General features: G+C 46.4%; 1 protein-coding gene across 1 annotated transcript in view; it reads left to right on the top strand.

Annotated features, from left to right (window-relative positions):
* Window positions 1-22,483, top strand: part of LOC126531228 (DNA repair protein XRCC1-like) — a 113,294-nt gene that overhangs the window by 34,457 nt on the left and 56,354 nt on the right. Inside the window, exons 8-9 of the mRNA XM_050178670.3 lie at window positions 3,370-3,535; window positions 4,449-4,565. Of these exons, the coding sequence (XP_050034627.1) occupies window positions 3,370-3,535; window positions 4,449-4,565 (283 nt within the window). The remainder of the gene's footprint in view (window positions 1-3,369; window positions 3,536-4,448; window positions 4,566-22,483) is intronic.

Here is a 22,483-nt window from a genome sequence, read left to right as displayed (position 1 = left end):
GTGGAGGAGGGTAACTTCTAATCTTCTGTAGCTCTCTTAATATCAGACGCTTCACTTAAATTGTGGCACGAATGTTTTATTGTAGCGGTACCCTACACATACAAAATTGATCCAAACCTTTTCAGGGACCCCTTACAAAACCCCTTACAGCTTGATACAGCTACACTATGTTTATTGATTGCTTCAGAAGAAGATTGTGCCTTTGACCTCACAAAGTGAGTGCAACATAGTTTGTGCACGGGTAAAATCAGAATATGCTCCTTATGGGTTCGGGTGTGGCTACTGTTAGGGAATCATTGCTTCTTTTTGATGTCATTTTCATGGTGTACTGTTTGGCTGCACATGAATATGACAAAGGAAGTTATGGGCCATCGTAATCTTGCCAGCATTTTTATGTTGCATGATCTTAGAGTGTATTGACAGGAGCCAAGCAATAGAACTTTTGTATTAGGATATCTTCTGTGTTCTTTCATGAAATATACGATGCTGCTGCTATATTTACTCGATAATTGTGCTTTGAGTTATAGTTAGGGCAATTTGACCTACTGAATTTTCTTGCAAGACCTTCTACCTGCATATATAACTGCACACAATTTGTAATATTCTGCCTTTTGCAGGTAACCATATAGTACAACAAGGTTCAAATATTTTTTAAAGCAACCCAAAAGAATTGTTAGCACCTAGAAGACCTAGTACGAGTGTAGCTACTACAAGCACAACATTTCTCTTTCTCATTCTTCCTTAACATCTTCCATTCTGAATGAGCAAGGCAGTGCTGGTTGCGGAGCCCCAGCTACGCTGTTAAGTCACCTGACTTCAGTGTTGTGTTTCTTCCATCAGCAGAAATTGACGGGTGCTCTGGGCAACACATAGTTCCTGTCGCTGTTGCTATACTGACGTCAATCATCCCTCTGCTATGCTACAGTATACTAGATAGCGGCATGCATCTGTTTTTTTCTCGTACTGTGTGGCAGGAGTAGCACCATTTCCTCTCGCACTCATCTCTTCAGCAATTACACAATTTCCAAGGTTTGAACAAAAGGTTGTGTTAGCTTGTGTGAGTACCTTGCCAGCGCGTACATTGGCTCAGTGATTGATGCCGCACGCCGGACTCACGTTGAAGGTACTTCTAATCTAACGAGCTTCAGCCATGAGGCGATGCACCTCGAAGATGTGCAACTCCAGAAGCAAATGACTTGTCCTAGTCAGATGTGGGTGCTCGGGCCAGCTCGTGTCATCGTGCCCTGAAGCCACGTCACCCACAGAGACCAATCAGAGCATGTGGTTCTCACCATATCTCAACGGTGAGCGGGGTCATGGCAGTACCCCATGGTGGCCGCAGTATCTACGCTAGGCAGCAGGTGCAGCTATGCTCAGCTGTAATGCTTTTGCTGTGTGCGTGGCAGGGCTGAAGTGCACGCTTGCGCTTGTGTGCTCCTGCCTGGCTGTGCTGCATGAAGTGGACTGGCTTTGTTCTTACTTCAGCTTACTTCAGCCTGTTAGCTAACTGCTCAATTTAGTATATACACAGTAACCGTAGGAAGGAGCACTCTGATCTAAGCACCCTTCTTGATTAATGTCACTTATCGACCAATAGCAGCCACCAATAGAAATCTGATTTATGACAACATGTTTCGGTCGCCAGCAGCTTCAAAATGGGTTACAAGGCCTCTGTTTGAAAAGAGGGTGTTTGAAGTAAAGGTGACTTCGCGCTTCATTTTCAAGCTCCATGTGCTTGCAAAATTTGGCCGAGATGTTCACAGCAGTGTATGCTATCCGCAGGCTGTGTGTTTCCACCAAGCTTGAGCAGTGGTTCAGGACCCCTTTTACATTTACATTTTCTAGCTGGAGTAGTTGTAGAACTGCAATGTTGAGGCTAAGTTTGGAACTGTTTCTGTTCACTTGAGGGTACAATTTGCATTGCTTATGTGATGGCGTGCGGTAGCAAAAGTGTATTAATTGGATAACTTGCCCTTGCTGCAGTTGAGCATTACACTACAGGTTGCACAAACACTTCGGCAAAAGTGGCCCTTGAAGAAGCTATTAAAATAAAGGGAACTGAAGAGCTTGATTTTTTGTTAGTTACATCACAACCACATGAAGCCAACAAACATTGAAGCTCAGGAAAGCATAGGAGAAATTAGCCATTCTTGTTAATTAAGGTGCAGCAATACTAATAAGGAAAAGAAAGAAAAAGAAAATATATGAAAACGTATGAAAAGTGAACTTGTCACCGGTGGGAGCCTAACTTAGTTCTTCCGCATTACGGGTGCGATGCTCTACCAATTCAGCAGCGGTGGGGGCTGTCACCTATGCCTTGTCTTGGGTATTTGTGCACATTTACTAGATCTAGCCCTGGGAGTGTTTACCATTGCCACTCATAGCCATGACGGCTGGTGTGGAACATTCTTTCAATCACAGGCGGCACATCGTACACGAGCTGAAGAACAGGAAACTGGCCAATAAACCCTTGTATACTACCTCAAGGGATCAAGGCTGCCAGAGTTGAGACCCTCACTATGCAAATTCTTCAAAGCTCTGCTAATTTTGAGGTGGCTAGGACCTCAGCTAGTGCAAGGATGGGTGGCAGAGCTTACTCTGTGCTGATTGATGTTTTGCTTTTACTGTGCAGTTTTGTAATGAAACATGCAATGCTTTCTAATTCTTGTGCTGTGTTTTACTGTAATGACACATAATAATGAAACTAAAGATTCAAGAGTGGGACATATTTGAGGGTTAAAAAGTTGTGTGGCCCAAAGAAACAGCTCATAGATGACACAAGCATAAGAAAAGCTATAACTATTCATAAATCATTGTAATTGGTTGCAATGTGTTAACACACTGTGTTAACATTTCCATGCAATCATTTCTTGTTGCACCTTGGACCACTTTATCGTATAGACTTGTGTAGGGGCCATACTTCTTTCTTTTTTTACAATTTTCATGAGGTGTGAGTCTTACATGGGACCGAACCTTTTCGTCAAAATGGACTTGGGCACACCCCGGATCTCGCCATCCAGTAGCGGCATGCGGAAGTATGCAGTGTGTGAAAATTCGCTGATGTGCTTGCGGCATTGAGGCACCGAAAGCGATTGCTTTTCTGTTGGCAATTTATTTTCCAAATTCTGGGTTGCCAAGTTGGGAATGCGGTCATTACATGAGTCTATACAGTATGTGACATAGTTATTTGTATTATATACATGCTGAAATTAATTTCTGCACACTCATAATACTAAAGCCCAAGAAATCTACAGCTCGTTAAGCTACCATTGTGTGACCTTCTTCTAGCTGTCAGCTTTAGATGCCTTCTTTCCCTACTTAAGACAACGAGGGTGAATCACTGCTTTCTGTTTCTTTATTTTTCCTCAGAAAAGAAGAAAACTAAGCCCCCCCAGAAGTTTGAAGAGCTCATGAGGGGTGTTGTATTTGTGCTCAGCGGCTTCCAGAATCCACTTCGTTCTCAAATTCGAGACAGAGCACTAGAGATGGGGGCCAAGTACAAAGCAGACTGGGACCGCTCCTGCACTCACCTTGTGTAAGTTATTCAAACAAAAAAGAATGAATTAGAACTGAAATCTTTATGCAGATGGTCTGGCTCTGGAACATTACTTGAGTTTACATAATTTGATCTACTGGCCTTTTTGTATAAGCTGCACAGATGCATACGGTGGTGCCATTGGTTACAAATATAATTAAAAAGAAAGTAAGAAAGGGGGAAAGAGAGAGCAACCGCTTTAGGTAGTATTGCAGCAAAAATTATGATGTATGTATATTGATCCAGATTTCTCAGCAGTAACTGCCATATTATTTCTTGATACGCCCATTTGTACATATATATATATATGTATGCTGTACCACTAGATGCCAGAAAATGTAAAAAATTGTGCCTAACTTCAAGCTATATGTAAGGTTACCATAGCAACAGTGTAATCATAATGACAAGCCATTGCTACAGGTTATAGCGACATGTTATTGCAGAAAGTTAGTTGGGCTGCACATGTGTCATACGTGGCAATTATTACAGCTGATTGTTTGAAGCATAAGTACAAACATAAACAGAACGGATTGAGTTCACACGTATGGTAACGGCCATGTGTACAGTAGTCTTTTACTTCTCTGAGAAAAACCGGAAAGAAGGCTTAGTCGTAGGTGTTTCTAGTGGCGTCATGCTTTTCGGTTTTGGTTTCAATGTCATGACTATGTGATTTGTGGGGCTAAATGTAGAAGCTATGCTGAGCGGGTTGTGTAGCAGCACATTTCATCACTTGCTACCTGGTGTATTTTGTTTACTCATGCTAGAAACATTTTGCTTGGTTACACGTGGGGAATTTGCAATTCTTACCTTGACTCAGCTAATCATGCACTACCCCTTACGAATGGAATGAGTGGTACGATTAGTTGTTGCATATGTGGGCAGTTAGCACCCTTCCTTGTGAATTCTCATACAGGTGTGCCTTTCTGAACACACCGAAGTACGGCCAAGTGAAAGCAGCCGGTGGCAAGATCGTCACCAAGGAGTGGGTGATTGACAGCTACAAGGAGAAGTGCCTCAAGCCTTGGCCCCAGTGAGTTCTTCAGTGAATCTTTCTTAAAATTTCATCTGGCACTGTGTATTTGATAGACGTTTACTTGCTTTTAGTAACCTCTTCTTTTCTGTAGTCAGTGACAGTTAAAGAATGCAATGATAAAGAATTGTCAAACGCAATGTGCATACATTTGCCAGAAAATTACCTAATCCGGGCTAATTGGAGAAGGACTAACCCCTGTATCCTAGAACGTTCTACTCAGCACTCCACCTTGACTCAAGAAAGTAGATAGAAAAGCCACCCCTCCACAGAAGTGATCACTGCGCTTCGTGATCACCCATTTTAATTCTTGAGAAGTGTAGCATCTTCATCAGTTGAGGGGCACGACTGTGGTCAACTTCATTGAGCGGAGGAAGAGCTTTGAGTCGAGGGACTTTTGAGAATACGGGGTTAAGTGACGGAAGGACTAACTGTGAAAGCTGTGCATGTTGTTTTCTATCCTTGCACATTTTGTTGTTTAACATTACATTGACAGCAGTTAAAGGCTCAAAACTGGGTTTACTGTGTCTGTCCATACTTTGTGTTATGGCATCGTCAAGTCATCCTTATCTTGTCGTTCTCAGGCCACCTAGTCATCGTCAGCTTTACCCTTGCCATATGACAAAGAGAGTGAGAGAGAAAAAAAGAAACTGTCCACCACTGGGAGTAGAGCATAGGTCGGCATACTCACACAAGTACACTGACTTATACTGGCCCCCCCTGCTCATTTCACAAGGGTTAGAGACGGTGTTAGTGAATCACGAAAGGTGCGAGTGGACTTGAGTACAGTGAGTTAGAATCAATGTGAGTTGAACTGAAGTGTGGGCTACGTAACGCATGTTTGAATGTAAGTCACAGATGGTGAGTTTCAGTGGACGTGAGTAAGATTGTGACTGACTGTCGGCGAGTATAAGGGGATGAGAGTATGTATTTAAGTGAGTGCCGGTGAGATGGCAATGGGCACGAGTATGGGCATGATTGAGTGTTGGTAAATGTGATTGGAAGCAACTATGGAACCGAGTGTGTGTTGGTGAGTATGTGTGGATGCAAGTAGAAATGTGAGTGCGTAGCCTGCAAAAATATTTGTGAGTTAGTATTAACTTATTTTGCTATAGACTGGACTGGACTGGCCTATAAACTTGTAGGGTACACTGAAGATGGAAGTTATGCCCTGCAACAATGAGCAGTTTGGAGTTGGGCATGCTTACTACTGCATGAAGAACATGATGAACAGTGCAGACGATGGGGGAGGTGAAATAGTCATGACAGATTTGTTTTGTCCTGTCTCGGGACTTGTCCCATCATCTGTGCTGTTGGCCATGCTGAATATAAACCAACTAGCCCAGCTTAGCACCTTCATGCTGCTTTGGAGCTTGGCAGGTTGCATGGTGTTTTGTGTGCAAAACTCTCTGCATGATCAACAGTAATAAAATAAGGGATGTATGATACAATGTAGACTTAAACTGATCAATGTCTCTAGAATAGTTTGAACACTGTTGACCACTTCGAATCTTCCCATGGGCTTCAGTTTTGTTTGGGCGTCTGTGCATGTTCATTGGAGGCCACAGCAGGCAATGCTTAAGTGAATGAAGATGACGGGGTATCCTCTGTGAGAGCCTGCTGTTGTAGTAAATGAGTTCAGAGCTGGAGGAACGATTGAAGTCTGCTGATTTTTTTAGGTTTAGCTCTCTCACTAAAGTACAAGGCATGTGAGTTTGGTGCTTTGTGCTTGCTATCATTCAGTATTTCGCTTCTTTTATTTTATTGGACAGTGCACAGAAAATTTCCAGGGGTATTTTGTGGTGAAAATAAATGTATAAGGCAAATCGAGTGTAGATGACAGGCAGACTTTGATGTGGACCTCGTTGCATACTGATTGCATCTTATTGTGACTGGTGGAACATATAGCTAAATTACTTTTGAACCAATAAACCCGATTTAACTAACTGATTGCAACTGATTGCAGCCCGCTCACATTGACTTGTAGTCATGGGTGCCGGGAAGCCCAGCAAACCTTGCCATGGCCAGTTCACATTGGTCAGCATGGCCAGCTCACATTGGTCAGTTTCATGGCATGGCCAGCTCACATTGGTCAGTTCCATGGCCAGCTCACATTGACCTGTAGTCATGGGTGCCGGGAAGCCCAGCAAACCTTGCCATGGCCAGTGCGCTGCGCTCATGCCGCTGATATAATATTACTTCGGGTAACTTGTTAGCTAACTTAATTTGTTTCACTTATTGCAGTCTCTAAATTGCGTCCCCCACATTTGTGCCGAGGCCTCCCAGCTGCAGTATGGCTATGAAAGATGCACGTGTGTCTGCTGGGATGTTGTATGTATGCCTGAGAAATTAAGTGTGAACAAGTTTTATGACTGAGCTAAGCGGACATGCATTTAAGATTTGGCCATTCTGACAAAGACAGAGAGGGCATCAAACAAGAGGCTTTAGAAGCTGCCAATACCATTTGTCACTCAGTGACCAATATGCAGTAGAACTAAAAGCAAATAAAAATAGTCTAAGCAGTTTGACACCATCACATACTTCCATCTTTACCTGTTACTGGCATAACTTGAAAGGTTTAGCATTTTATTGTCATGCTCAATGTTTCTATATATAGTGGACTCCGTAAACGGAACCTCAAGGGACCAGGTAAATTGGTTACATTTATCAGGAGTTCCATTTACTGAGAGGCAAACCTGAAGACAATTGCATGAATACAAAACCAACCAACCATTAGGATGGTGTTTTGTTTAAGAGGCAGTTCTGTTAAAGTGATTTCCATTTATCGAGATTCCACTGTATTTATGCCTCAGCAATGCACCACAAAATTGTTTTCATATGAATGCAGGCAGTGGTGAATTGGCTCTATATCTCACAGCATTGCATGTGAAGTTTAAAATGGAGTAAGCAATGGCGACATCAGACCTGAAAATCTTGGTGTGGTGCACCAAGAGAGTACACCACAGGCAATCTGAGAGGTCAAGCTCTCTTGCTTGCTACTGCCATCGATGAGTCGGAGAGGCAGACACAGCGGGCACCACCATGCTCCTACAGTAGTGCCGACAAAACGGCATGAACAGTCGGCATCGGTGAGATCCTGTGTTGGAAAATGGAATAAAAAATTGGCCAAACTTCATTTATTAAGCATTAAAATGTGCAGGCAAAAGATATTTATATAGGCGGTTGACTATCACTTACCGATTACAGTGAAACCGGTTGCATATCTTTGCAGTGACCACGCTTGTCCTGTCCTACATTTCTACCATTTTGTTTTCATGTACGACAGCTGCATTTGCAGTAAAAGTGACACTTTAGATACGTTGGGGCACTAGTAAACCTATAGATTCACATAATGAACACCTTTAGTGTTGCTTTATGGTAACGCAGTGTAAAGACTACATGCTAGGAAGCACACTTTTCATTACAACCTCTGTCAGCAGGCTTACATTCTAAGCGACTGCCCACCTAATGTGGGTATTTGGAGTATCTTTGAATAGGCTTCGAAATATTCAAGGGTAGTGATATTTTCGCAGCAATACACGTTGAATATGATAAGAATAGCTTTTAACTAAACACTGCAGTTTGTATAATAGGACCATTAAATGCATGTACAGAAATGATTCCAGCGCCCTTGCTATGTACACTTTACGTAGACAATATATTTGATATCCCTAACTCACCAAAGTTAGCAATGTATATGCAGATGATACCATTCTAGCACCCTTCCTAGAATGTGCCATCCTACCTATGTTTTATTATTATTATTACGTATTTATGCTCTTATTTTAATCATGTATGCACCAATTTCCCGTTTGCTGTAGTAACATATCTTATTTTCCTGTTGTAAGTATTAACAGGAGGTCTCGCCCTTACAGTCTTTGACTATGATACCTCCTTCTGTATGCATTTCATGTCTAAATGTACTTATATATGCAATAAATTTCAAAATAATTCAAATGTCGGAGGCTTGTGTGGATGCGGAGACATTAGTAAGCCTTGCACAATTTGAGTTTATGTTATTCACTTTGTCAGTCATTATTGTTGCATATATGTCACACTGAGCCTAGGCTGGTGTTATTGCCTCAGTGTGTTGATATAAGACTTGGAATATTGCTTTGTGTATGTCTTCTGGAGAAGATCATGACTAGACAGCCAGCACTGCTATGAATTTGGCTGGCAGTTGCTGCCATAGAACACGGTTGACGTAAAGCACTAAAGTTTCAACATGGGCCCAATGGCTAGGCAAGACTGGTGTTGTCCTTAAAGAGTGCAAGTACATCTGCATCCTGCACTGCCGCTAAGACACGCTGTAATTTCTATCGAACATGAAACACAGCATCCAGGAACGAAACCATTAGTCACTGGCAGGTCAGCCGGAGCTAGAGAATAATGCCATGTGAGCCATGGCTAAAAATGTGTGACATTGAACGCCACTGCAGAGATTCATGTATCGATCGGCTCACATGGCTTTATTCGGTGCAGTGTACCTGTATAAAGTGTCTTCCTTTGCTTGCCGGCAAATACCATTCTAACTAAAGTCGAGAAACAAAGGCAGCAGTCTTCAGTGATTCCTTCTGCACTGACCTCATTTACTGCGACAGCACTAAATTAGTTCTGATGATGATGATGATGAATTGTGACTGATCCTTTTGTAGCGGGTGGGCTGCTTTAAAGTGCTCAGGCTGGAGAAAATAATATACACAAGGTGATAAGAAAGGGGAAAAAAGGGAAAAAAAGTAAAGGGGCAGGGGGAGAGGGCTGACTCCAGCTCTGTTGTACACACAGCCCGACCTGGTGCACAGATATTGATGATGGGACGTTGGACGTCGACTGTTACTTATCGGATTGACGCTGGCTCGCAACAGTCATTGCGGCAACCTCCGTATCGTGTATCTCCTGCAGAACCTCGTGTAATTGACGAAAAAGTCGACGACATGCTTCGACGCGATGTGATGCGGCCTTCCAGTGTCCATGGGCACCCCCTGTCGTCCTTGTTACGAAGAAAGATGGTGGTGTGCGGTTCTGTGTGGACTACCGGCGCCTCAGCAAGATCACTCGCAAGGGCGTCTAGCCTCTCCTGCGCATAAACAACGCGATTGACAGTCTACAATGCGTAGAATTCTTTTCATCTCAAGATTTGTGCTCAGGGTATTGGCAAGTACCCACGGCAGACGCCGATCCGACGGAGACAGCTTTTGTCACACCCGACGGCTTATACGAATTTAATGTAATGCCAGTAGTGCGCCAGTAACTTTCGAGCGCATGATGGACACAGTTCTACGCGGCTTGAAGTGGCCCGGCACGTGCTTGTGCTATCTTGACGACGTCGTAGTTTTTGCTCTTGAATTTACCACGCACCTTCAACGGCTCCGGTGCGTTTTGACTTGTTCAACAAACGCTGGCCTACAACTAAACCTAAAGAAGTGTCGGTTCGCAGCACGGCAGCTGACAATTCTAGGTTACGTCGTATCTATGGATGGAATACTTCCCGATCCAGCCATACTTCGGGCCGTCGCCGGATTCCGTCAAAGAATTGCACAGTTTCATAGCTCTTTGCCCTTACTTCAGACGCTTCATTCGCAATTTCAATGCCATAATATCGCCCCTGACGAAGCTACCTAAAGCAACGGCCCCTCTCACTTCGTGGTCGTCTGAGTGCGACGAGGCCTTCACAAAGCTCCGTCGTTTGCTAACCCCTCCGCCAATTTTGCGCTACTACGGCCCGACAGCCCCTACCGAGGTGCACACAGATGCCAGCGGTGTTGGCCTCAGCGCTGTGCTTGCCCAGCGGAAACAAGGGTTTCCTGAGTATGTCGTGGCTTTTGCAAGTCGTGCACTTACGAAAGCTGAGACCAATTACACTGCGACAGAAAAAAGAATGCCTGGCCATCATCTGGTCTCATACTAAGTTCAGGCCTTATTTGTATGGCCGTTAATTTGATGTAGTCACGGACCACCATGTTGACTGTCGTCCTCGAAAGATCCCTCGGGCCGCCTACTCCGATGGACACTTCGCCTGCAGGACTACGATGTCCGCGTGCTGTACCGCAGCGGACGCCAGCATTCTGACGCCGACGCCCTCTCGCGCTCTCCTTTACCTGGCGACAATGCCTACTGCTCACTGTCCCAGTTACCGTTTCTTCGTTCGACTTCACCACCATCGCTTCTGAGCTGCGCAATGACCATTGGGTTGCCTCCCTTATAGACTTGCTTTCTGGTTCATCAGCACAGCAAACACTCACACGTTGCGACGTGAAGGTCACCGTTTCGCCATTCGCGACAATCTGCTTTATCGACGCAATTATAACCCCGACGGGCGCCAGTGGTTGTTAGTAGCACCTCGCAGTCTGCGTCCCGGGACATGCGCAACTTTTCACGCCGGTCCACAGTGTGCACACTCCGTAGTTTTCAAAACGTACCAGCGCCTTCTAAAGCGATATTACTGGCGAGGGACGTACAGCTACGTTCAGAAGTTCGTTCGCTTTTGCCCCGATTGTGGGCCCCTGAAATCTTCACCCTGCCTCTCGCCTGCCATTTTGCAACCTTTACCTTGCCCTATCCGGCCACTTGGGCGCGTCGGCATCGATTTGCACGGGCCCTTTCCCCCTGACATCGGCTGGAAACTGCTAGGCTATTGTGGCAGTCGACCATCTCACGCGATACGCCGAAACTGCCTCCCTCCCGGCAGCTACAGCGCGCGATGTTGTCTCCTTTCTGCTTTGTCGATTCATCTTAGGACTATAGACATCCTACACCTAACTTAGTGCATGTGAAAGTGCGGTATAGACTCATGATATCTCTCTCTCTTCCACTCCCCATTCCCCTCCCCACGTGTAGGGTAGCAAACTGGACTCAGTCTGGTTAACCTCCCTGCCTTTCCCTCTCTCTCTCTCTCTCTCTCTCATCCTACGTCATGGGCCACCTCAGGAACTGCTCAGTGATCGCGGATGTGTCTTTCTGTCCGAAGTAGTTGAAGCCATTCTTAAAGAGTGCCACATTGTTCAGTTGTTCATCGTACAACTACGGCGTACCATCGTCAAACCAATGGCCATACGGAACGCTTCAACCGTACGCTCGGCGACACGCTTGCTATGTATGTCACCTCCGACCACACACATTGGGGCGTCATTCTGCCCTTCGTGACCTACGCATACAAAACCGCTACTCAGAGCACCACCGGCTTTTCACCCTTTTTCTTATTCTACGGTCGGCACCCATCGCACACCATCCACACAATTCTACTGTACCGGCCGGATACATCTGAACGTGCGCCCCTTTCTGCCACGGTAAGATATGCTGAAGAGTGCCGCGATCTCACTCGGGCCTTTATCTCAATTGACCTAGAGCGCCAGAAGAGCATTCGCGCTGCCACACTTCTGCGCCCAGCTTCCTTGCTGGAGCGCTTGTGTGACTCTGTTCCTTCAGCTGCACCTGGTCTCTCTTCAGAACTACTACCCAAGTATGAAAAGCCCTACCGTGTCGTCGAACGCGCATCCCGCGTCAGCTACGTGATCGAACCCGTTGAACTGTCTTCGAACATGCGCCGTCGTGGACGAGACATTGTCAATGTCGAGCGCCTCAAGCCGTACTATGATCCACTCATGGTGAGGAGTTGTTAGGTCCAGTGGCGTAGCAATAGGGGGGGCCGGGGGGCCGTGGGCCCCGGGTGCACGGGGCCAATAAGGGGGGGGGGGGGGGTGTCATATAGGTCTGAAGACACCCGAAAATTGTAGATATCCTTGCCTTCCTCGACTATACCCGGGAGGGGTGGGGGTGAAAGAAGAGCTAAGGGCCCCGGGTGCCAGACGACCTAGCTACGCCACTGGTTAGGTCGCCGGACAGCTCCCTTTTCGTTCCCGGGGGTAATTGTAGCAAAGCAGAGGGACGCTATAGTGCGCCATCCTCTCCAGTGCTTTTGCTCCGGGTACGTCGCTCGTGCTACGTTGCTCGTGCTACGTTGCTCGTGCTGGGAGTCCGTGCCCTGCTCTAGTTGTCGGTTCCAAATGCCGGTGACTAATAGACGTCTTTGCAATATATATAATTAAGAAAAAGACTATGCTTGTGTTCCAATTACTCATAAGTGACTTGTATTACTGGTGTGGTGGACGCTATGCAACTGTATACGATGCTATATGCCAGTATGTACAGTACTCTCTGTTGAAGGGAGGGAGCACCTAACCAGTTATAAAGCCAGCATAACTAGAACCTTTGTTCGGATTTATTGAAAGAAGCGACTTATATAATCAGGTGGTCGTACACGTATACATAAAAATTAGTCCATAGGTATTTATGCCTCCTCTCGGTGATTATCGATGGCGGCACACTAACTGCGTGTTCCAGTAAAAGTAGACCGTACTGTACAATGGTACAGAGCTCTGTAGGGCGCTATGAAAGTATATACATATTTAAAACGCTATGCATTCACTGTCATACGCAAAGGACGACACGCAACGTCACGATGCGAGGTGTTGAAGAGAGCGAGCAACACGAGCGAAATCAGGGCGCGGCTGACGCTCCCTGAATACAAAGACGTGAAACCGCCACATGTAGCTCTATAGCGGTCAAGAAATACACGGCTACTAGGTGCATATTGGTCAATCTCCGAGTCTGCGCCGTACCAAGAGGATTCGCGGCGAGTTTCGTTGCTTAATAGCAGCACTTTAAAACATTACTATATGGGGCAGACATATGGGGCAGAAACTTGGAAACTTGGAGAACAGGTTAAGGACCGCGCAAAGAGTGATGGAACGAAGAATGCTAAGCATAACGTTAAAGCACAGAAATCAGGCACGTACCCAGGGGGGGGGGGGGGCCCGGGGGGCCAGGGCCCCCCCCGAAATCAAGTGGCATAACCCCCCCCCCCCTCCCCACCCACGCCACCACTCCTCACACATTCCTAAAGCGCCGCCAGATCAATGTTGAGACTTGGCAGCTAATCATCAGTCAGCATTATGCTGCCTTTTTCACTCCTTTTAGATGGCGGTAGTTATCGGCATCTCTTGTAATGTGAAGGACAGTTTTCTCATAGATTCCGCACCCGCGCGATTAACTCGAGATGCGTTCAGTTGTCACCATCTATTCAACCATCACGCGCATAGCTGTTGCTTTTGTTAGTTCAACCTTCTTTGTTTAGACTGATCCTGGGACCAGGAGAGGGATGCGGCTGTTACTTAGCTGGTCTGTACTCTCATGGAACGAGTTGCGGCCGGAGAAAACGCCCATTGCGTTTAACTTGTTTCTTTGCTTCATTATTTCCTTGAGTTACGGCTCGCCGCGACGCTGGCAGATGCCCGGAACCATATGCACGTGATATGGGTTAGATAAGGTCGGAAATAAGATAATGTGAAAGAGCGTCCATCATGAAACCCTGCAATAACCCTAAACCCATAAGCAAGAAGACTGTCGCCCGTTACCTCGTCTGTTTTTCCCTAATTGTATAGCACTTTTCGTGCAAAATTGGCAACTGGAAACAGAAATCGCAAGGAGTTGAGAAATTAAGCGATCTACTAAGGGAGAGAGCCAAGGCAACAACCAAATTGCAAGGAAAAGCGAACAATAAAAAAGTTAACCGTTGTTTATGAGAATATTTATGGATGAACATCTTTTTATTTAAAAAGGAAGTAGAGAAAACGCCGCCGGAAGTGGAGAACAATTACTTGTTTTGAATGACGCTTCTACAGTTATCGGTCGAACCGCCTCACGTAGCCACTTCTCTGCTGTGCTTATGTGGGTGTTTTTCTAACCTTTTGCGGTGGGCGCAGTACGTCTAGAATCGCAGTGTCCTGCGCTCTACGCGGTTGTATGGGACTGGCGGCCGCACAGCGTTACGCAATTCGCGGAACTGTCAAAACTGATCAACAAGGCGAAAATAACTGATATTCGAAGCTATAATATGAGAAAGACTGAAGAAGCCGTAAAAAATGAACGCAGCCTGAAATCAGTAAAAAAGAAACCTGGCATAGGACAAACCTTGATGTATGCACTAAAAGATAAGAAGGGTAATATCATCATAATCTCGAAGATATAGTAAAAGAAGCGGAAAAATTCTAAGCTGACCTGTATACAGTACCCAGAGGAGTCACGATACCTCACTTAGGAATAGTAATGAACAGGATACAGAAACTCTCCTATAACTAGCGATGAGGTCAGAAGGGCCCTGCAGAGTACAATAAGCCTCTCTATGTGGCTTAGATAGGTTACGAAAAGGCATTTGATTCAGTAGAGATACCAGCAGTCATAGAGGCAATACGTAATCCAGGAGTACAGAACGCTTACGTAAAAAGCTTGGAAAGTATTGCTACATGCGTGTGGTATTTGTTTGTTTGAATGAGGCGCGTGGGTGCCATCACTCCAGAAAAGAGGAGGAAGAACGAACTGGGCTCGCGCTGTGATACTAAGCGGTCAGCGCTGCAAACGTTGTTGTAAATATAATCTATAAATAGTTTCTCGTCTTACTGACTCGTCCTTCGCGTAAGAATATCTACAGAGGTTCTACAGCTACCTTAATTCTACACAAGAAAAGCAGGGATATACCTACAGAGAAATGGGTCAGACAGAAAGACACAATTTCTCCAAAGCTATTCACTCAGTGCTTAGAATAATTCAAGCTATTAAACTGGGAAGGCTTAGGAGTAACGATCGACGGCAAATAGCTCAGCAACCTTCGGTTTGGCGATGACATTGTTCTATTCAACAACAATGCAGACGAGTTACAACAAATGATTGGAGACCTTAAAAGAGAGAGTGTAAGAGTGGGGTTGAATATTAATATGCAGAAGATGAAGATAATGACAAATAGTCGGGCAAAGGAACAAGAGATCAGGATCGCCAGTCGGCCACTAGAGATTGTGAAGGAGTACGGTTACCCAGGTCAATTAATCACAGGGATCCCTGATCATGAGAAGGAAATTCACAGAAGAATAAAAATAGGTTGGATCGCATACGGCAGACATTGCCAGCTCCTGACTGGAAGCTTACCATTATTATTGAAAAGTAAGGTGTGCAATCAGTGCATTTTGCCAGCGCTGACATATGGAGCAGAGACTTGAGAGCAAGTTAAGGACCGCGCAAAGAGCGATCGAACGACGATTGCTAGGCATAACGTTAATAGAGAGAAAGAGAGCGGTTTGGATCAGAGAGCGAACAGGTATAGATGATATTCTAATTGACATAAAGAAGAAAAAATGTAGCTGGGCCGGTCATGTAATGAGCCGGTTAGATAACCGTTGGACCATTAGGGTTACAGAATGGGTACCAAGAGAAGGAAAACGCAATCGAGGACGACAAAACACTGGGTAGCGCGATGAAATTAGGAAATTCGCGGGCGCTAGTTGGAATCGGTTGGCGCAGGACAGGGGTAATTACAGATCGCAGGGAGACGCCGTCGTCCTGCAGTGGGCATAAAACAGGATGATGAATGATGATGATGATGATGATGGAGGTGGTGAGCCCCCCCCGAAAAGAAATCCTGGGTACGTGCCTGACAGAAATAGAGCGTTTTGGATCAGAGAGCAAACGGGTATAGCCTATATTCTAATTGACATTAAGAGCTAGTTAGATAACCGGTGGACCATTAGGGCTACAGAATGGGTACCATGAGAAGTGAAGCACATTTGAGGACGGCACAAGACTAGGTGGGGCGATGAAGTTAGGATATCAGCGGGCGCTAGTTGGAATCAGTGGGCGCAGGACAGGGGTAATTGGAGATCGCAGGGAGAGAGGCCTTTGTCCTGCAGTGGACGTAAAATACACTGATGATGATGATAGTAATGCATTAAAGAAATGTGGCGGTCGCCCGGACAAGGCGCCGGCCTCTGTTGTGGTCAGGATGTACGTTTCGCGGAATAAGAGCGATCGTGATGAAGTCTTGGATCTCGCGGCGAACTGGCGTCAACTTCTGTGGATCCTTGGTAGTCGAGGAGAAGAAGGCGAGCTCGCGCAGAGTGTGGCGGCCCGCCTTCGTGGTCGTGAGTCAGGTCACCTGCGTTCGCTCCTGAGCCTCGACGATCTCTTCTAGCGTGTTCTGCACGCCGAGCTCGAGGAGTTTCTATGTGGTAGTGGAGATTGGAAGGCCCGAGGGCCCGTTTCACTACCTTTCGAATGAGGACGTTGAGTTTATTGCGCTCAGCGCGTAGCCAATTGTGCATGGCAGCGACGTAGGTGAAGTGGCAGAGAACAAACGCGTGTATGAGACGCAGCAGGTTGTCTTCTTTGAGGCCGTGGTGACAAATAGCCACTCTGCATACGAGTCGTGTGGCGTTCTCCGTCTTGGTCGTAAGCTTTTGCACCGTTTCGATGTTAGTACTGTGGAACTCGGTGATCATGCCCAGGACCCTGATGATACAGAAGATGGGCAGTTTTGTAGCCTTTAATCGACTGTAGCACGAGAGCTTTGCTTCGCATAGATTCCAAGATGTGCGTTGAATCTGCATAATTTCATGGTGCCGTTGTATACAAACCGTATTGTGACGCTTTAGAATACGTTCGGACTTTTCACAATTTCCTTCTGCGCGTATTTGCTGCTAAAACGACTTCTTTTTTTTTCGTAAGTTCTTTGGTGTAGTTCTAGAGTAAGTGCATTGCTGGTGCATGGGCCAATCACGGAGACAGCGCAATTCGTGTAAACTCACACTGCGATCCTCCCATTGCTGTCGCATATATTGGTGGAGCGCGCATATTCGCGTAGCCATCTATATGCGGAATAAGTGCTAAATGGTACGCAGCGCGAGAAAAGGACACCCACGTAATGCCGTATACCGTATAGCCGGATATGTGTCAGTCCTGCTGACAGATACACCGCGTTTCGCTGTACGCCGCACGGAATGGCCGAACTTTCCACCACAGCTCTCTCTCAGAGATGACCGCCTCGGTTGGCGACGTCTGCGCGTGGGGAGCAGTCTTCGTGTCAGCGCAAGCTGTCTCTCGAGGACGTGTCGCCGCGACGGTTCGTGCACTCCCGTATGGCTCGCCGTTTGCCTCGCGGGTGTCGTTCTCCCGAGATGGCGACGCGCGCAATTACCGGATCGTTTTGCGTGGTCGTTCTGCCACGCAGGTCTGTCGCGTACGTGCGTACGTGTCTGCGCGCTCACTCTTCCACGGGATGCTTCGTTTCTCGTACATCGTGCGGATGGCTTGCTGTCAAGGCATGGAGAAAAAAAAGAAGGCGAAATGATTTGTGCGTGCTCAGATGTATCTGCCCCAGTCATTCGGCGGTTGTTATACGAACCGTGGTGTATATATGTGTTTTTAGGGACGTCGCTCTTGCTTAATTCGCCTCCTTCTCCCCTCCTCCTCCTGCGTTCCCGCTTCCTCGCTCGTGTGCGCTCGTCGCGATTTAGCTTTCTGTCATCGCAGTAACCTCGCTGTTTTTCGTAGATGGCTAACACACGAGGAGCCTCGACGTTTTGTCTTGTGTGTTATTTTAAAGCGAAGTTTTCTTTGCCTATACCCTCCCGTGTTCGGTGTGGCTGCTGTTGGCTGCTGTCAATTTCTGCTGCTGGGATACGCACGCACGCACGCACGCACGCACGCACGCACGAAGGTGCTGTCTTGCACAATTGGTCGGTACCAGAGATAGTGCAAACCGGTGCCGGATATAGAGCAAACTGAGGCTGTCATCCCCTACATACACGGGTTCTCCCATAGATTAAAGAAGATTGCTGGAAGGAGCGGCATCAACGTTGTATTTTCGGCGCCTAATAAATTTGTCGGCCTGTGTAGAAACACAAGGCCAGAAAGAATCGCACGTACCGAATGCGAAAAGGAACATAAAAACAAGAGAATTGATTGCATCGCGTGTGTGATATACCGCATTCCTCTCGGATGTGGACGATCCTACATTGATCAAACAGGTAGATGCATAAACGACAGGCTATAAGAACACAATAACAAAGTAAACAACTTGGCCGCTGACGGCTTTCTTGCCATCCATTGCCAGAGATGCAGATGCAAACATAGATTTAAACAAACAGTCATCATGAGTAGAAGCATCAGATGACGCGCTTGATAATGGATGCTAAACACATATAAACATTCGGCGACTCATGCGTCAGTAAACCTTCCATTTTATTATCCTCAAAAGAGCTCAAGTATCTTTGTTCGCGCTGAACGTGTACATGTCTGTGAATATGCGACTCAAAAAACTACTTACGTGTGGTTCCCAGTTTATTTCTTTTTTCATTTTTTCCGAAAGTTTAGACGTGCTGTATGACGTTTCGAGGGTGTATATATAGCGACGAGAACGGGAAATGAATCTGTTGTTGAAAGTTAGCGCTGTGTGTGTCAAATGTGCCTTTCTGTTGTCCTTGTTCAGCTTGCGCTACAACAAAATAAGATGAGGTTGTCCGCGGCGGCAGGTGGTGGGTGTGTAAGCGCGGACGTGAGCTCCAAAAGAAACACGTACGTCGTTTCCGTCATGCTTCATCGTCATTCCGTCGTTGTCATTCCGTCGTTGTCATTCCGTCGTTGTTTCATAGCTTTCATTTCGGTGTTTATTCGTGGTACTGCCGTCGTCACGGTTCCGCCGTCTTCACCATTTCGTCGTCACTGCGTTGTCATTTCATCGTCATCAAGCCGTCGTCATGCCATTCTTATCGTGCTGACGTCATCATACCGTTATCATCGCGCCGTCGTCGTCATTCCGTCGTTGTCATATGCCATCGCCGTCATTGCGTCATACAGTCGTCTTCATGCATTCCTAGTCATACCGTCATTGCCATGCCGTCATACGTGCTCGTTCCATCGTCGTCGTTCCGTCCTTCGTCGTCGTGCCGTCGTCTTTTCACCGTACGTCGTCATATCGTCGTCCACTTTCCTTCGTCGTCATTCGTGGGATCCACAAGTTCCGGCGACATAAGTTTTTGTCCAGCGAGGCGTCTTCCGGTGAAAATGTGCCCCACTTTGGTCGTGTGCTCTATACTTGCAAGTGGTCGCTAAGCAAGAGCAGCGTTCTTCGAAAACACCAATGAAAGCCTCGTTTAAAATTTTTCGCGCAGTGCGTGGGATCCGCATGTATTTCTCACATTTCGTAACCAGAAAAAAAGAAAGAAAAAAATCGTAGTTCCGCCCGAAAAGCGAAGCACGAATTGCGATAGCAAATTAGTAGTTGTACGAAGTAAGGATAGCAGTTTTATCGGCCGTATAAACTTGTAAACATTCGCTTGCTAACTAAATTAACAGTGATTACCAAGTTAACAAGTTGTACCCCTAGCTCCCACGCTTTGAATATAACACCTATTTATGCCCGTACTAACACATTCAAGTACATTTTTTCCCCACGTGCAATAGAGCTTCGGGATTCTCTACCCGGTAACATTCGTTCACTATCACTAAGATATTTTATAGCTACCATTGGTAGGCACTTCGCTAACATGTAAAGCACTTCTTTTTGATCATTAATATTTTTGTGTATATCTGTGTTTTTTAAATCTGTAATGTATAGTAATGTGTAAAGTTCCCACTCCTGCTATAGCCCTATATTGGGCTGCGGTATATGTAAATAAATAAATAAATAAATAAATAAATAAATAAATAAATAAATAAATAAATAAATAAAATGTGTAAGCGTGACTCAACGAGGATGTGAAAAGAAACACACGCACAGAGACAGCGCTGTCTTTGTGTGTCTGCTTCTTTCTAGATCCTTGCTCAGTCGCGCTTACACATTCTATCATGGATTCAAACCAACTAGCCCGTCAACGTGTTTTAACTAAATTAACCAGCACGGTGTCACGCGCGCACAGCTAAACGAACACATCTCTATCAGTGAGCGCGGAAACTCGCTGTCAAAAGTGTGGAGTGAGGAATCGCGAATTGACCTTCGTGCATCTCTCGCTTCAACGCGAACGAAACGTCGAAAGCATAGCGCATACGAAGCTACCGACACTACGCGCACTCTGCAAACGTCGCAGATCGCATTGAAGATGAGGTCCGCGCGGGCGCGCACTTTGGCCACGTCGCAGATCGCTTTCAAGACACACGAGCGCCGGCAAGGCGTCCCTACGGCGTCCGCCAAAGGCGTCCACTACGGCGTCCGCGATTCCCTTGGCCAACGCTGTAGTAGACGCCGTCGTTGTCTCCACGGAGTGGTGGGCGAGGAGGACATCGAGTAGTAGTAGTGGTCCCCTAGCAGCCGCCAGAGAAGAACGCCCCTCCTCACTCGCCTGACGCCCCTGCCTCGCGCGCCACAGGATATGGCACGCATCTGGGCGGCGTGCGTCGCTCGCGCACGCGAGATTGAACCGCGTTCGCCGGCTCACCCTCACACGCCTTCACTCATGCGGAACCTCACGGCGACGGCGACGGCATAAATGCGCCTAAAGTGTCCATATAATTGTATCGCAAAAAAAAAAATCGCCCTCCCGTAATCGAGAGTAGATGTAAGCATGAAATGGCTACTGGCAAAGCAGGTTGGTTGAAGGTGAAGCTATCCACAATCTTAAAATGGATGTAGTGGATGTTCGCAACGGCACATCCCACCACATCACACCGCAACACGCCATACTGTGTGTGCACTGATGGGCTCGATGGTTTCCAGTCACAGAAAGAACCCCATTACAAGTATCGTATCGGTCAGACGGCGATTCGCGGCGCGTCGGACGCTGCCGGCGCGCCGGACGCGCTACGGTACTCGCGGACCGCTGGCGTTGAATAGAGCGCTGAGCGCCAAAAGATGACAATCAAGTGTATAGTGCCCTGTATCTGCTTCTGGGACGTCGCCTATTGGAAATGACAAATAAAATTTCATCGTACTAAAACTTAGTCTGAGCGATAATGTGAACAAACATTAGGAGGAACTCGGAAGCAATATTTTTCGTAACTTGTTTGGGAAGTCACTAGCGTATGTAATGCGGTTTTGACTGGTTGCCCGGATGATCTCGTTATGTTCTCGCAACTTGCCCACATGTTCTCGCTTAAGTACCCGCGGTTAACGGCTCTGGCTCTTGGTTCAAGGTCACTTGAAGGTTGCCGACAGCGGGAGCTAAAAGCATTTTATGTTTAAAAAGAAAAGGAAATCGCAGTGAACACTGACTCTTGTGCAGTGATTGGAACGCTTGCATGTGTGCGTGGTCCCAACACTGCGTCGGCTGTTGCACTCCGCAGCAGGGCGCATGCCTGCAGGACATCGTCGTGTACTGTTTCCATCCTCTTATCATCAACCTCCTGTGAATAAGAGAAAGTGAACTGTATCGACTGGGGTAGTGAAGTATTGCGAAGAGGGAGTGCGCGAATTTCGCGACGGCGTCTCTTGCCTTTTTATTTAGTACCGCGCTTTCCTACAGATGGTTCGGAGAGCTCTGCTAATGTGAGGCATGTGACGTACGAAGGCCATGAACTTCGATATACGTAGGTACGTCGGTGTAGCAGATGTTGAAAACAAAAATTATTAACTGAAGCATTGATCAGTAGGAATTTGTTGTCTTCATGTTAAAATTCAACTACGCAAATTTTTTCCCGACTTCTCAGTGTGCCTTCGAAATAAGCGTTCTTGCTTGCTTTCGTGCATGAGACGCAACCGGTGGAACGTTGCCAAATTATGGGCACTTAAAAATGTTGGTCGCTTCTGAAAGTTTCTCATCACGTCAGTTCATGGTTGCCCGTGTGACATTCGTGTCAAAGGATTCCCAGCATGTGTTGCAGTAATGACCCCATGACTTCGTAATTAAGGCGTTCTTACTTAAAGACAGCTCGTTAACGACTCCGTGGGCTCAAAGATGTTTTACATAGTGGCAACTGTGTACCAGTATACAATAAACAAACTCAGCAGCCAAAATGTTTCGAAATGATGCGGTATAATATCCAAAGTTGCATGCATTTGATGAATGATAACGCGGCTGCCGCCGTTTCTCGCTCGCCCTCGCTACCCTTCTAACGGGCGCTTTCTCCTCTTCGCCGCGTACTATTCCGCACTGTGCCCTGCG

The sequence above is a fragment of the Dermacentor andersoni genome, chromosome 5 (assembly GCF_023375885.2).
Source record: "Dermacentor andersoni chromosome 5, qqDerAnde1_hic_scaffold, whole genome shotgun sequence".
NCBI lineage: Eukaryota > Metazoa > Arthropoda > Arachnida > Ixodida > Ixodidae > Dermacentor > Dermacentor andersoni.
The sequence above is the reverse complement of the archived record's forward strand: the minus strand, read 5'-3'. Positions and strand labels throughout refer to the sequence as shown.